Source organism: Engystomops pustulosus, chromosome 6, assembly GCF_040894005.1.
Source record: "Engystomops pustulosus chromosome 6, aEngPut4.maternal, whole genome shotgun sequence".
Taxonomy (NCBI): Eukaryota; Metazoa; Chordata; class Amphibia; order Anura; family Leptodactylidae; genus Engystomops; species Engystomops pustulosus.
In genome coordinates this window covers 170,434,407-170,450,810 of record NC_092416.1, presented here as the reverse complement: position 1 = coordinate 170,450,810, position 16,404 = coordinate 170,434,407, and the positions used below count along the sequence as shown (strand labels likewise).

Sequence of the window (16,404 nt, the reverse complement as noted above, 5' to 3'; positions counted from 1 at the left end):
TAAAAATCCTTTTATTTTTCTCAGAAATCAAAGGTGCGACTTATAGTCCAGTGCGCCTTATATATGAACCGTACTTACAGACATCAGCTACCTTGTACTGTGCACAAATCTGCCACCTGCTGGTCATTCATCCTTATAATCCGGTGCGCCTTATATATGAACCGTACTTACAGACAACAGCTGCCTTGTACTGTGCACAGGTCTGCCACCTGCTGGTCATTCATCCTTATAATCAGGTGCACCTTATAATCCGAAAAATACTGTAAACCTAAAGGGTTTGTGTCGGGCAACGTCCTCCGCACATCGTGATATTAACCGCACGCGATATACACACACAATTTATTATTTATTTCATGTATTTGTTAAATGTAGAGAAAAAAAAACAAAAAGCAGTCGTTACTTCTCAGGCTATAAATTAGAACTAAAAGTTATAGAAGAAAAAAAAAAAAAGTCATATCAATATAAATGTTAACTTTTATCATCTGCACCTAAAATCTTCTTAGGCTAAGCAGATAATGGAACGTACTGGCGGCAGAATGATAGGGCCTTAAAATTGAAAAAAAAAAAGTAAGTGCACCCGTCATATGACATTGGGGTCAGTGGACAAAATTTTAACATCTAAATCAGATGGGGATTGTCGATTTTTTTTTTTTTTTTTTTTTTTGAGGACTGACCCCGGGTGTTACAAATTAAGACCTTATACCTACCTCTCTTCAGTACAGTGTGATGCCTACCGATCCCACCAGTCTCTATTACAGGCAGTCCCCTACTTAAGGACACTTGACTTACAGACAACCCATAGTTACAGACGGACCCCTCTGCCCACTGTGACCTCTCTGTCTGTCACTATAGACCCAGGCTGCAATGATCAGCTGTAAGGTGTCTATAATGAAGCTTTAGCCATAATCATTGGTCCCATTACAGCAAAAAACTTTGAAACTACAATTATCACTGGGGCAAAAAAAAAATTTTTGTCTGGGATCTACAATTATAAAATATACTGTTCCAACTTACATACAAATTCAACTTAAGAACAAACCTATGGAAGCTATCTTGTACGTAACCCGGGGACTGCCTGTACTATACATCAGTGACATAGCAGACACCCGCTACGGCCTCTGGCTATATGTGCATTATGGTTGTGACATCACCTATGAACCTCTGCATTGTAACCTAGGGAGGGGCTGCAGAAAGGTAAGTAAAGGTTCTTTCTTGCTTTTATAGCACATGGGGCCAGTCCTTTAGCAAAATCTGTTAGAGTTTGGTTCACATAACGTTACAGTATTTGACCCAGATTTTCCACTGGCACCCCATGATAAAATCCATTATGGCGGATGCTGACACACATGGCCTGTAATCCACGTTGCGTCCACCAGGAGTCAAGACATGGATTTCAATAGGAGGTTGATTCCTTCCTGTGTGAACTGTTCCTTAGGAATGAACTTCCTATTATTGCACTGCCCAGCCCTCAGCACCCGCTTCATTTTGGGAATCTTCTAAGGTGCCCATGCACATGAGTGTGAGCCAGTAAGACGCAGCAGTCATTGGCCACGATGTATAAGGGGAACTTCTAACCCCTCTTCCCCCCACAAAGAGCTTTAACTTCAGTGCCATATGCTTTTATAATCTGGGGAGGTAAACTTTTCCTAGAAGTGGCCACTTTACCCCATATGTGTGCGCTTAGCCGAATAATACATGATGCAGGGCCTGAACGGAGGAGCATGAGTCCTTTTTCTGCAAAGAGTTTGTATTTTCTCTCCGTGTTTGCATGGGTTTCCTCCGGTTTCCTCCCACACTCCAAAACATACTGGAAGGTTGATTAGATTGTGTGCCCCATTGGGGACAGGGACTGATTTGGCAAGTTCTGTACAGCGCTGCGTAATCTGCGTATTCATTTTCATTGACAGAGCCTAGAATTATGCTCCTCCCTTCTGTCCTTGCAGTCAGCATTGACTGGAGCGTTCCTTTAAGGGTGCAAGTGTATTGGGGATTCGGGAGGATTAGCTGATGGCTTTAGTCTTGGACATGTAAGTATTGCACGTAATAAAACCAAACCTCCTCCGCCCCTGTGCTATAGACAAACACTGAAGCAGTACATGGAGAACACTATGGAGAAATAAATAGGTTATAAAGGCACATATTGTCTGTATCCCGGGGTGCAGGCAGTCAGATATACAGACACTCGTCTCTGCATCGTGTACCGTACTCTACAGTTTCGCAGTAGATTTCTCTAATGTCTCCTTGTGGAGGAAACCTTCTTCTTTCTGGTGGCCAACATTTCATAAAAGGGATCTCTGCTAATGGCGGCTCTGGACGGGGAAGAAGATAGAAAAATGAGACATAATGGCACACATGACTTGTATCACTTTCTTCTATTCCTCCTGTGTGTTGTTTGTAGCAGAACGACTGTGAAAAATTCATTACACGATTGTAGCTGGACTTGGTCACCCGGGAAATTGTTTATTTGTTTTGAATTATCTGTATAACCTCAGATAACGCTAGCAGACGCTGCCGCAATGTACACCAGAGACACTTTGAGAGCGGTCCGGCGTTTCTAGTGTACATCGCGGCAGTGTCTGCTAGCGTTATCTGACGTTTCCGATAACGCTAGCAGTGTAACACTGCTGGGACTGTTGTAGCGCTAGGAGCTGCTTACTTTAGTAACATCTCCTAGTGCCGTTTTTATAGGTGACAGGTCTTCTTTAAAAGACTTCCAGGATTGTAGCTGGACTTGGGACACTGGGGGAGTGTCCTCACACTGCTGTGTTTTTTTGATCTATGCATAGAGACTGCTTCTAAGCCCGTTCCCTCTACTGTAATACCTAACCAGAAACCAGCCACTCCTCTTACTCAGAGTAGAGTGGAGGACTCTACTATTTATTATTCGCATACACGACTGCAACCCAGTGCTCAAAGCCTAGCTACAATCCTGAAATATAAGCAAAAACCAGAAAAAACATCCAGCTCACAATACAATCCAGAATTTTCATAAAAACATATCGGTATCAGACACAAGCGTGAGCTGTAGTTGTGCGTTTCCTTTGTCTTGTTTACCATGGATTTTTAAAATTACAGAAATAAAGAGAACCAATATTATTTTAATAAAAATTCTGGATCGTTTTGTGAGCTGGATTTTTCTTCTGGTGGATTTGGAACAAAGTTTATCCGTGCTCCAATTGACCAGGAAGAACTGCAAAGGCCACAGGTGAGCGGACTATCCTTCCTATATTTAATCCAGAAATATAATTCCACATTTCACAGTCCTGCAGCTACTAACAACACACAAGAAAAGCTATGATCTTTACTATTCACGCAAGCCCTTACTTTATGCTTTTTATCCACTCGTCTTTCTCTTCGGTTGTTGGTGCGGAGATTCGGTACACCGTGTGATTCCCCTCTACCACTCTGCCGTCAGCCTCGGTCTTGCACGCTTTGATGACCTGGTCTTTGTTGTCTGGTATAAATAGCTCAAAGCAGTTCTGGAATAGATAAAGGAGCAGGTATGAGAATGTGCATGAAAGAAGAGTATAAAAAGGTACACAAGATACCATCACATGTTCTCTATATAGTATATTCTGTAGTCCTGAGCCCAGGAGAGGGTATGAGCGAATCAAAGGAAATCTAGGGATCCCCTATAGGTCATAGCTAATTTTAGAAGTTAATTGTGATTAACGACTTTTCAGTATGACCTATACTAATATCAGTGTTGGTGAAGGTTTATGCCCCCCGATTACAATACATCTAGAGGGTGTCCTAATCAGTCCGATCTTCCACTGTGCCCTTTTATTTATCCATTTCAGCACCAGGTTTTTCCCCCCGTTTCTATTTTTGACTCATTCCCTCCACCGTGTTTTTTTTCCATTTTGGGATACGTTGATATGTTAAAACTTTTTTGTTTATATATAATGTGTTCTAGGCAAAGGGAAGCGATTTGAACTTTTAAATTTCTTCTTTCATTTTCTTTTAACATTTTTTTAATAGTTTTTATAATTACTATTAATCCAGGCCCCCCTAGGGTGCTTAAACCCTAGGGGGTCTGATTGCTTATACCATTTACTGCAATGCAACTGTCTTGCAGTATAAAGTGAATATACCGCTCTCCGACCTGTGGGAGGCCTCCCCACCCAGCACCACCCACTGATGACGTCACACAGCACCAGCATCTTGGCAGCTGGCGGTAGGTGTCTGCTGTATTTTACCTGCCCGTGAGCCCTCTCTGTACACCGTTGAAGACCGATCATAAAAGGGTTTAAAAACACATAAACGGTACAAAAAATATACCACATACCGGTTTCTTTGAATCTTCAATCTCGCGGATGCTCAGGTTTTCTAGAGGTATGATCCCCCGGGGCTCCTTGTCCTGTAGGAATATATAAAATATAAAGGGTTAATGATTAGAGGGGACTTGTTTTCATTAGATTAGGGCTTATACTGTAAAAACATCCAAGTAAATTTGACCTGGTCAGTAGGGTTGAAGGGTTGAACGCCCCCAGGCGTGAAGAACTTGTACACCTTTGTACAGATTTTTAGCAGGAGCCGAAAGTCAACGCTATTCTAAAAAACCAAACCCTATAAGAGACCGGAAACTAACTCCAAAATTCTCATTATAGATATCTAAAAAGTGCAAAATCTCATTTTCCCCATATACATGCATCCTCAGCTTGATTCATGTTCTCAGTAGGGAAAGGGGGAATAGCTCCCTGCCAGATACTTGAATAGGAGCTGCGCTGCAGTACCACCGCATGGCCACTACACAGTGCAAGGAGCTGAATACTGTGCATATCATCAGACATTATAACATCAGACATTGCACACATATTTCGGGACCTGTCTGAGCATTAGAAGTAGTTGCTTGAGCTTGTACAGTACAAAATAATCTCATAAACTAGGTTCAGAGAGCCGCGACCCATTGATTTATGATGGAATGTCTAGGAGAGGACCTGCCACGACTTGCACGCTGCACATCTGTGACTGGGGGAAACATGCTGCTCACTTTACATTACCGCCTATAGCATCATCATGTACAGGAAGAAAAAAATCCCACTTCTGGTATAAACCTGATAGTCATCCATGAACACAGAATGTGTTTATAATAATAAACTCTACCTACTACAGTACATTATAGTGATATATAGATTTGTGTGGGTCGTAGCAGCAGGACTGTGAAATTTATATTTACATTTATATTCCAGGATTGGAGCTGGACTTGTACTCCTGTGTGAGATCTCAAAGCAGATCTCTCTGAGTAAGAGATGTCGCAGGATTCTTGCCTGTGACTACAGATGGTCTGGAAAATAGTGAAATGTAGAGATGGAAAAAAAAATGGTTGCTCCACAAGTTGAGTGGACTCAGACTTTAGGTTCGGAGTCCTCTGTTCGGCAGATCCACCTAACCCAGCCTTGTTGATTGATGCGTTGCAGAGCAGCCAATTAGACAGCTTTATGACTCTAGCAACTAGGCATGGCTGTGATTGGTCAGTTAGACACCTGGTAGACACACATGGCCGATCACAGCCATGCCTAGTTGCTAGGGTCATAAAGCTGCCCGATTGGCTGCTCTGCAGCCCATCAAGCAACATGTCTGGGTTGGACGTAGCTGAACCTAAAGTTCAGATCTGCTCTTCTCTATCCACCAGGACATTCCTAGAATACACATGCATACTTCACAGTCCTGCTGCTACTAATATCATACCCAAAGGTATGGTTACACAGATCGAAAGGGGCAAATACAAAACACTGGGAACATGTCCTAACACTGCTGTGGAGTTCTCTGCATTAGGCTACCCTTATAGTGCTGCCCACAGACTATAATAGATTAGCCACTCAGAGCAGAGGGGAGGGGCTGTCGAGTAGTTCTATGCAGAGATCTAAGAACACAGCTGTGTGAGGACATTCCCCCACTACATTTGGAGAATTAACAACCCTAAAATCCACTTTCACAGTCCTGCAGCTACTGATAACATGCCCATGTATGATAAAACACCTCCAGAGGACCCCAGGATAGTGAAGTCACCCCAAATGTATTAGCTAGTTGACCAGATTCAATCTAATTTTTTTAATAGCCCATCACGTTGCTGGTAAAGATGGCCAACCATCAAGTCACCCTTGGGGAGGAGACACACGTGGCGTTTTTAGGCTGTTTTTGGGCCGTTTTTAGATCGTTAAAAACGCATGCGTTTTTGTCCGTTTTAATTGCGCAAATTCTGAAAAACTGACAAAAACGCATGCATTTTCAAAAAACGGATGCGTTTTTTAACGCATGCGTTTTTAACGATCTGAAAACGGCCTAAAAACGCCACGTGTGTCTTCACCCTTACACCACACGACTGTGGGAACCAAATGTAATTCACATTCAATGTGCGAAACCTCTCGTCCACTTTCTCCCTCTTCGTGTTTGTTCCCCTCTAGTTCTGCATCTGTAGTCATATTTTCCTCTCTGCCCCCTTTCCATGAAGGCAATCTTCCCAAATTCTTCTGTGCACAGCTCATGTGCAGACATCTGTGCTCACAGACACTTTTTAGCTGATCTTGCATTTCTTGGCCAGTAAATCACAAGTTTTTTTTTTTGCAAAAGAGACAATGACTCAGAACACGTTCTGCTCTGGAAAGGTCGACTCCGGCTTGTTTAACCTTGTCCGGTCCAACTAATAAAGTGGCGCTGTGGATTTATTGTTTAGGACTATTATTATTTTATCATATGCCACATCTTACACCTTCTGCGGGATGGTGGGGATCCTGGGGTTACACTAAAGGTCACTCTAATCCCCCCATTCCATTGCTGGCTCTCCAGTCCCTGGGTCTTCTGGTTCTGATAAAGTGGTGACTTCATGTGACGGCTGAGCGATTCACTGGCCTCAAGAGTCAGGGGCCAGGGAATGGCTCAGCCTTCATATACTGAATGAAAACTATATAACCCCTTCCAATCTTACGGGACTAGAAGTCCTAAGAACTGGAGAACTAGGGATGGCAATATGGAGAGAGAAGTATGTGTTGTTTATCCTTCAAAGTTACCCTATGAGGGTTTTTTTGTAATGTTGGGAAAACCCTCAAAGTGAGCCTCCCACCTATCTCAAGCATTACAATATTCTGTTGTAGAGAATGCACTTCAAAAGAAGTGTTAATATTTCTTTCCACTATCCATTTCGGAGAAATTCCTATTTTAATTCGTATGCTAATGAGGTAGTTGTGTTCTTTGCCCCTCCCCGAGCACTGCTACTCCTGCCTGGAACACGACCCTCCTCATCAGGCAAGTAAGAAATATTTCTTGTGCCGCAAAACTGGAAAAAGATGGAAGTGACGTAGGCAGGAATAGCAATGTTAAGGACACATCACGGGTGCAACAGCTGCCTCATTAGCATACGGATTAAAGTGGGAATTTCATAGAAATTACATAATGAGCAGAAATAATAAAGATATGTTGGAAAGCACAGTGCATTTCTTGACAACATGCTGCCCGCAGATTGTATAGCTTAGTGGAGGTGCTAGACTCCCTGTCAGGTGCCATAATTTTTGCATGTTACCAGAGTAACCTATGGCTAACCTGCAGTGATTTACAGTCATAGCATAGTGAATGGGATTGATGAAAATCCCAATAATATGCTGTGAAAAAAACCACAGCAAAATTTGTAGCATGTTCATTATTGCTACAGACTGTAGAAGGGGATTGCAACTTTTGCACTGCCATTCACCACAGGTATCTGGCCGGTGTGTCCCGGGCCTTCAATGAACATGTACAAACAAAATGCTACTTAGAAAGTGTTGACATGCAAACGTTCACTTACCGTTGTGTACTCAAAATAGTACAGACAATTGTCCGTCAGGATAAACCAACGTCTTTTCCACGTCTTAACGCGACCCCCTGCAAGCCAAAAGAGGGCAAATATTAAAGGTAATAAGCTGAAAAGTTTTCTGAGCGAGCACAAAGAAAATTACATCCAATCACTTCTAGACAAACCATGGCCTGTTATAAGAGATATGGAAAGTATACATTAGTAATGCAGAAGCCCCACGCAGGAGGAAAGGAAAAGGGAAAGCCATTCAGTTAACCCCGACCCACACATACAGCTTGCACAGGTGTTTAACCCCTACCCACACATACAGCCTGCACAGGCATTTAACCCCGACCCACACATACAGCTTGCACAGGTGTTTAACCCCGACCCACACATACAGCCTGCAGAGGCATTTAACCCCGACCCACACATACAGCTTGCACAGGTATTTAACCCCGACCCACACATACAGCCTGCACAGGCATTTAACCCCGACCCACACATACAGCTTGCACAGGTATTTAACCCCTACCCACACATACAGCCTGCACAGGCATTTAACCCCGACCCACACATACAGCTTGCACAGGTATTTAACCCCGACCCACACATACAGCTTGCACAGGTGTTTAACCCCTACCCACACATACAGCCTGCAGAGGCATTTAACCCCGACCCACACATACAGCCTGCAGAGGCATTTAACCCCGACCCACACATACAGCCTGCAGAGGCATTTAACCCCGACCCACACATACAGCCTGCAGAGGCATTTAACCCCGACCCACACATACAGCTTGCACCGGTATTTAAGAAGTGTCTGCACCACATGCATGTCGTACACAACGCTTTTGTGTTGCGGCTGCACTATTCTTCATGCACTTCTAATTTTGTCACTGAAGGGGGCTTCCAGTGCTCAGTCGGACCATGCGCCAGATTTATCATGCAAATTCTGACAGAACTGCACGTTAAAGGGATTTGGCCACTAAGACAAGTTAGACCCCATCCATGGGATAGGGCTAAACTTGCTGATCAGTGGGGGTCTCAGTGCTGAGTACCCCGCGGATCACGAAAACGAGGGTGTCTGATGGACACTCAGACTAATGGGGCAGACAGCCACACGTAAACGTTCTGCTCCATTAATTACTATGGAGCTGACGGAAATTGAAGAGCGCTGCGCTCACCGATCTCCATCAGCTCCATAGAGATTAATGGAGCAGAATGATCAAGCGCAGCCGTCTGCTCCAATACTCTCATGGAGCGACGAGGGTTTGGTCGGACCCCTCGCTTTCTCGCTCTGCAGTGGTCTCAGCACCGAGACTCCCACTGATCAGCAAGTAAGGCCCTATCCTGTGGATAGGGCCTAACTCGTCTTAGTGGGGAAACCCCTTTAAAGGTGCACAAAAGAAAAGTTGGTGCACTCTGTCGGAGCAGTACAGGGGGCACCAGATTCATGAAGAACGGGCACCAGAAATCCTGAATCTGGCGCCCCCTGCACACTACACTGCACATAGTACACACTGCACTGGTCTTAGTAATGAGTCCGCTCATCTCTACTCATCACCTTTCACAAAACCCCAAAATATATTTCTAAAAAGGAAATAACCAGTGCAGAGAAGTCATTCGTTTGTTCCCGGCAACCACATAGAATGAAGGTATGACCAGTGCACTTACCTCCTGGATGGGTGGGAAAATGTGCAGATCAGATGTAGAAAACATAGAAGTAAAACAAAAAAGAAAATTGAAATGTCAAATTACAATTTGTATGTAAAGAGCTGAGAATAATATTATAATAATCTCAATCTTAATAATAATCATCATAATAATAATAATAATAGTATCTGTAAAAAAAATTGCTAATTTTCACTCCATATCACTCACTTTCTATATTATAACACATGTAACTGAAGTTTGGTCTCTGACCAACCAGGAAAATAATAATTACTACAAAATTCTAGAACATGAACAAAGAATAAATATCAAACTAACCCAGTTTTAATAGCCAGCCCTCTCGATCTGGGTTGAAGAAAGTGTGAGTGAGGTCATTTCCGTCATCTTCAGGAATCTTGAACGGCTCATTCTTTATGCTGTCATACAAATTCTAGGGAGACAGAAACATCCCAGACAAGTGAATAGGGTAATTATACATCACAAGTAATAATGAGACAAGTCATACAAGTGTCCGATGTAATTGAGCGCATGCGCCGTTCTCGTTTACATCTGAGGTTGGTGTGTGATGAAGTCTCATATAAGTTATGGTCATCAGTGCCTCTTTCATAGGGGGTATCTTAGGAACTTGCAGGCCCCCGTTCTCATGGGGGGGTTCCAGTGATCGATCACATCCCCTATATAATATGTCCTATAGCTTCCACAGTTGTACTAACCTTTAAAAGGTCCTCAGGTAAGTCGCCTCCATCGTTTATGCCGCGGTTCATCGAGATAAATCGTTCAGCATTCGGTTTGTCCTTGACGTTGGGATTGTGCAGGCTGGTGTTTAACATGATGATGGCAAAGGACAAGACGTAGCAGGTGTCTGTGAGCAGAAAGTGGATGGAATAAATGAATGCATATTATTACGTGAAGACCCCATACTACATAAATCAATCACAACTACACATTAGAATGAAGGTAAAGAAGTCTACATATAAACTACTAACCGGTAGACTGGAAGACTCCTGGATTGCACTGACAGTAGCGCTGTGCAAACGCTTCCATCATGCGGTCAATCTTCTGGGCTTCTCCTGGTAAGCGGAAACTCCAAAGGAACTGACTGAAGAAGACACAAAGGATAAAGCTGAGAATAATAGTGACATAGTACAACCTTATCCACACTTATGTATAGCACTTGGTGCCATGGATTTTCTATGGACGTGTTCCAATTTCCGGCACTTTTCTGCCCAAATGATGCACGGTATATACTCAAGTATAAGTAAAGTTTTTCAACACAAAGGGTCCGTGGATCGCATTTCCGTCAGACTGTTCACGGTATTTGTTGATTGCACGGCTGTGACAGGTATTTAGAAGGGGATTGTGTCGCACAAAATCGCTTTTTTTGGCGATTCTTCTCTCTCAGGTTTCCAGTGTAGCAACTACAGTAGAGACAGGTCCATGTGGTGTGCATGGACCTGTCTGTACCCACGCTACTACACGGGAAACCCTGAGAGCGACGAGGAGATGCGGGCAGTGCCCGGGGCAAGTACTGAGTTTATTATTTTTAGTTAATGAGGGGCCCTGTGAGTCCAAGGGTGATGCACGCCTGTGGCGTGCATCACCCCTGCTCTGTGAACTTCCCTAAAATAAAGTGAATACTGAACCTTACCTTGGTGAGTGCCGTTTTTTCTTCCCTTCATTGGCCCAGTGAGGAAGGCTTGTGGCTAGCTTTTATTGGGGGGAGGCTGCTGCAGGGCATTGAATGAGTGGGGGGAGGCTGCTGCAGGGCATTTCATTAGTGATGCATTTCCCTAGTCATAAAGTTTTCCATTTTTTGGTGGTAAAATTAGGGGCCTCAGCTTATATTCGGGTCGCCTTATGCTATATGTGGTATATTTTACTATAAAGCATCTTCATTACTGTTTTATACATTTTATTAAAGCTTTTTTCATGAACTTACAGTCGGCGCCGCAGCAGCTACTCGGCATTGGCTGCTACAGAGCAAATTACAATTAAATAACCTCAACTTTACAACAGCTCTCGAGAAGTGTTAGGCCCCTTCTCCACTGGCGTTTTTCACGCGCGAGTTCTGCGCGTGCATTTGACGCTCAGAACTCGCATTGCACTCTGTCCCATTGTATTCAATGGGTCTTTCTCCATTAGCGTGGTTTTTAACGCGCGTGCTTGCGTTCGTTTGCACGCGCGTCAAAATCGCAGCATGCTCTATTTTTGCGGGTCACGCGCGTTTTTCACGCCCCATTCAAGTCTATGGAGATGCATCAAGAACGCATTGCACTCGCAATCATTGCAAGTGCAATGCGAGTGCAATGCGTTTTAAACGTAAGGGTTGCTAGGTGACCAGAATAACATTATTTCCCCTGCTCGCGATCGAGCATTTAATTAAAAAAAACACAATGAAGAACAGTGAAGAATAGAATAAAATCATTGTACACAGTGAACACAGTGACCACAGGATCATTTAAGATAAAAACACAGTGCAGAACACAGTGCAGAATAGATTACAGATGTTCGGCACATCTGCTTACTTGTCGGGAGATACGCGCGGAACGGTGCGAACAAAATAGCATGTGAAGAACAATATATATGTGTGTAGAACACATTGCAGATGTATTTAAACATCTGCAATTTGTTCTTCACACACATATATATTGTTCTTCACATGCTATTTTGTTCGCGCCGTTCCGCGCGTATCTCCCGACAAGTAAGCAGATGTGCCGAACATCTGTAATCTATTCTGCACTGTGTTCTGCACTGTTTTTCTCTTAAATGATCCTGTGTTCACTGTGTACAATGTTTTTATTCTATTCTTCACTGTTCTTCACATCTGCTAAATTGTCGGGAGATAATATACGCGCGGAACAGTGAAGAATAGATCGCCGATGTTTGCAAATTATCAGAAGACATTATTTTTCAATTAAATAACACATTTTAATCCCAAACCATGGTCCCTTTGAAATATGCTCGAGTCTCCCATTGAATCGCGCGTCAAAAATGCGCCGAAAACGCAAAAAAAACGCAAATTACTCCAAGGAAAAATGGAACAAAAACGCAGCCAAAACGTCAGTTTTTCACGCATTGCACCCTGACGTGAAACGCAACGCTAGTGTGCAAGAGGCCTTACTCAAAAACATTGGACAAGCCATGTATTAAATCACAGGTGCAGGTATAATAGTGAAATCAACCAACTGCTGTGATTTTTAGTTGCCACTTCTCCGAAGGAACTTCCAACTGATTAGATCCATCTAGAATATACAGTATAATAATAATAAGAGTATGACAATAACAGCCGACAACTTACGCACCGAAGAGCCTGCACCAGGTTAAGGTCTGTGAACTCGTGAAGCTCCACAAATGCATGTAGGATGCGGATGTTGAAGTCGTCTCTGAAGATGTGAAAATTACAGAAGAATTAAATACAAATTTCCAAGGAAAAGTAACATCGATATCAGGTATATATAACGGATAAAATATAAAACTTCTTTATTGTCTTTTGATATTTTAAGGAAACGGAGGAATATTAAGTGCCATCTCCTTCCATCCTGATAAACCAGGTCACTTAATTGTAGATCCAGGCACAGTAACTGTAGTAATCTTCTTATACTTTTCTTATATTTGTTATCCATTTCCTCCTTACTACAAAAATCACGGTTAAAAATTATGCTAATGAGTCTGAGGGGCTTCAGGGGGTATTATCAGAGCCCATCCATGCTGCAGATTTAGAGGCTATTACAATGTGCTATGAGCACTTCCCCTTCCCACTTGTGCTCAAACTTCTTCTGCTGCAGTGAGATTACATCAGGCAGAGGGAGGGTGTAACAGTCTAACAGCCAGCGAAGCTGCAGCACAGGGGCCCTTCAGGCTCATTAGCATAATTGAAGATGCTTTTTATGAGGAAGGAAGCCATGGATAACAAATATAAGAATATTTATGGGTAAGTGTCCCTGGTTTATCATGATGAGTTTTGATTTCCTGTAAGAATTCCTGTAAATTTGATATTAAAAAAAAAAACTTACCGTTCTCCCAAATAGTCCCCAATAGCGGTTTTGTTTAAACCTTCTCCTTTGTACAAAAACTGAGCAATTTTCTCGCATGTGTTTTCCAGGAGTTCGTTGTCAATCATGAACTGGATACCCTGCAAAACAATGTACAAATGAATATAATTTATCACAAAAAAGGAAACCTGCTTCAACATTGTTACTAAATGAAGGGGTCAATCACAGCTGTCCTGACATGGGTGATGATGTGGATACCACGGCTGATGGGATTTCTTATGCATTGCCCTATGACATAGCAGGAGGCCTCCACCAGCCATGTTTTGCAAGGTCACCCACTTATTTTCAATCCCTTTAATATTCACCACTAACTAATGCACAACAGAACCCACCCAAAAGGCTCCTACTACAATTCTCCCATGTTTCATACCTTTTTGGGGTCCATATTGAACTTTTTCCTTCCCATTGCAAGTTGTTTATTCTTCTGCATGTTTTTCCTGTGGAATAGTTGCGAGTATTAGAGTAATGCATCATATGTTGAACAATCAGCAACATGTTACTGTATATTAGTAGGGATTAGATAGGGATTAAGCCATTGTCTAACACATCTGATGATGGCTTAAAGGGAACCTGTCACTAGGGACCTAGTTTTTACTAAAGACAGGTTACAGAAGCCCATTACACCAGCAATGCACATCTTACCTAGCACTTTGACTGAATCCTCTGTGTAGTTTCAGGGGTTGGGGTTTGGATGCATTTCAAACATGTGACTTGTTTGTGCCGCAGACTCCTCAGCTCTCAGCCCCGTCCTTTGTGCTCCTGTGCAGCTCCTCCCTCCACACTGATGTCAGCTCACCAGGCTGTGACCTCTGTGAAGGAGCAGGAGGGAGGAGCTGTACAGGAGCGCAAAGGTTGTGGCTGAGAGCTGAGGAGTCTGCAGCACAGACAAGTGTTGTTTTTTTTAAATGCTTCCAAACCACAGCCCAACCCCAGGAACTACACATAAGATTCTGTCAGGGTGCAAGGTAAGTTATATCACACAATTATATTGTAATGCAAATGCTTAGAGAAAGCAGAGAGGCAGATGTGCAATGCTGGTGTGATGGGCTTTTACAATCTGTCTTTAGTGAAATTGAAGTCCCTGCTGACAGGTTCCCTTTAACTAACAATTCATAAAGGCCTGGTCCTCCAACTATGATGTCTTAATTATAGTACTGGACTCTTTGTATGGAAAAGAGTCCCTTTATGGCCCCACTAAGTCCGTGAAAAAGACCATGTACTGGATGGATATCACTGACCGGTTATAGTGCAGAATACAGGACTCCAAACAGAATAATGATATATAATCATAATTACAGTTCAGTGACCTGAATGATAAAAAGAAAAGGGATTCCTTGCATCATATGTTATAAGTCCCATCCTCTGCACTGTGGTTGATCTGTGAAATCCAGTCGTAGCAAGGTCCATTTTTATGACCAACCACGTTCCTGTGCAACTGGCCTAATGCTCCTGGGTCTGAGTGTAGCCGTACCCTGTGCACCCCCTCGTACTACACCCTTGCTCCAAAGAACAAAAGGGTCAGTCATGTCGAAATTCACTTTTATACTCTAAATAAAAGCGTCGCTCACCTATCCTCCAGGGTTCCCAAATTTTCAATTTCATTGGTAACTTCTGCGATCTCCTCCTTAAGTCTCTGAAACGAAACAAAAATTAAAAAAAAAAAAAGTTTTAATAATGGCAAAATATTATATTGTTCTCCAAGATATGTAAATATTCAGGATGGGTATTAATACTGTACAAGCAGCATGTCCCTCGTCACTTTTTCCCGAAATTCTTGCAATTATCCTCACCCCATCCCCCTCTTTACACGGCAGATAAAGTAGCGCGGGCCCAGCGTCATGTGACTCTACATGGGAAGGGTTAAAGGTTTTTTCGCAGTAATAAAAATTCACATGCATCAAATAATAAAGATCAATAAATTCCGCTGATATGAAATCATTGTTGTAATAGTTTGATTAATTTGACAGCGAGACTTATCTCCCCCCGGGTCAAAGACAGACAGACAGACAGACACACACACACACACACACACACTTCCTGATGGGGAGAGGGGTATACACCCTCCTACTACACCTCCGACTATAACTTCTCTCCCCATTGAATCCGACATCTTCCACTAATCCCTCATCTATCCTTCTGTCCCCCCCAGACATCATCAGGCTCGGCCAACATACAGCTAAGGTGAAAGGTCATCTTGCATTGGACATGCTGGATTTAGACATGTCCAATCCCTTAGTCTAATAGAACAGGAGCAGTGGCTCATCTCCCCACTCCTAATGCACATTTAGCTGAGCGTGCATATATATTTATGAAGTATTTTGGAGAAACAGCTGTTCAGCAGACAGCCATCCAAAATGCACGGGTAGCCTGGAGCGCATTGGCCGCCCCTTTGTATTGCATAATAAGCGACCAGTCTCACGGCCAAAACTCAGAGCAGCTCAAGTCTGCAGAAGAGAGTGGAAAAAGCTGCTTGGTCACAAGTCACTACTCATTCTGCATCGCGACAAGCTTTATATTATACTTTTAGGAGACGCAACTTTTACAAGGGTATCCCTGGTAGAATTCATTTAAAGGGGTGATTTGAGTGTCTACTCTGGCAGCAGTCCCTGCTATTCCTTTCCTCCCTCAGGGGTGGAGGAGAGATCCTGGTATTTTCTATTAAGCCTGTGCCAAGAGGGACCAGGACAAGGGGATCGAGGGATCATCATGGCAGGAGCAGTGGGGATCGGGGCTTTTTCCAGTTATTTGTGGTAAAATTAGGAGCCTTGGCTTATACTAGCGTATATATATATATATATATATATATATACGGTAATCTCTCTTATGGTTCAATAACATGGTGTAGGCATGGCGTATCCAAAAATTACCGAATGTATTTCATTACTTCATAACAAAAGGATTGTCTATCCA

At 43.0% G+C, this 16,404-nt stretch overlaps 1 protein-coding gene across 2 annotated transcripts in view; it reads right to left on the bottom strand.

The window, feature by feature from the left end:
* Window positions 1-327: 327 nt before the first annotated feature.
* CYTH1 (cytohesin 1) overlaps window positions 328-16,404 on the bottom strand; it is a 36,393-nt gene continuing 20,316 nt past the window's right edge. For both annotated transcript variants that reach the window (XM_072112355.1, XM_072112354.1), the window contains exons 3-13: window positions 15,063-15,127; window positions 13,865-13,931; window positions 13,456-13,574; window positions 12,745-12,825; window positions 10,429-10,541; window positions 10,156-10,304; window positions 9,760-9,872; window positions 7,781-7,859; window positions 4,289-4,360; window positions 3,325-3,479; window positions 328-2,309 (exon numbers count right to left, since the gene is read on the bottom strand). In XM_072112355.1, the coding sequence (XP_071968456.1) occupies window positions 2,231-2,309; window positions 3,325-3,479; window positions 4,289-4,360; window positions 7,781-7,859; window positions 9,760-9,872; window positions 10,156-10,304; window positions 10,429-10,541; window positions 12,745-12,825; window positions 13,456-13,574; window positions 13,865-13,931; window positions 15,063-15,127 (1,092 nt within the window). In that variant the 3' untranslated portion in view covers window positions 328-2,230. The remainder of the gene's footprint in view (window positions 2,310-3,324; window positions 3,480-4,288; window positions 4,361-7,780; window positions 7,860-9,759; window positions 9,873-10,155; window positions 10,305-10,428; window positions 10,542-12,744; window positions 12,826-13,455; window positions 13,575-13,864; window positions 13,932-15,062; window positions 15,128-16,404) is intronic.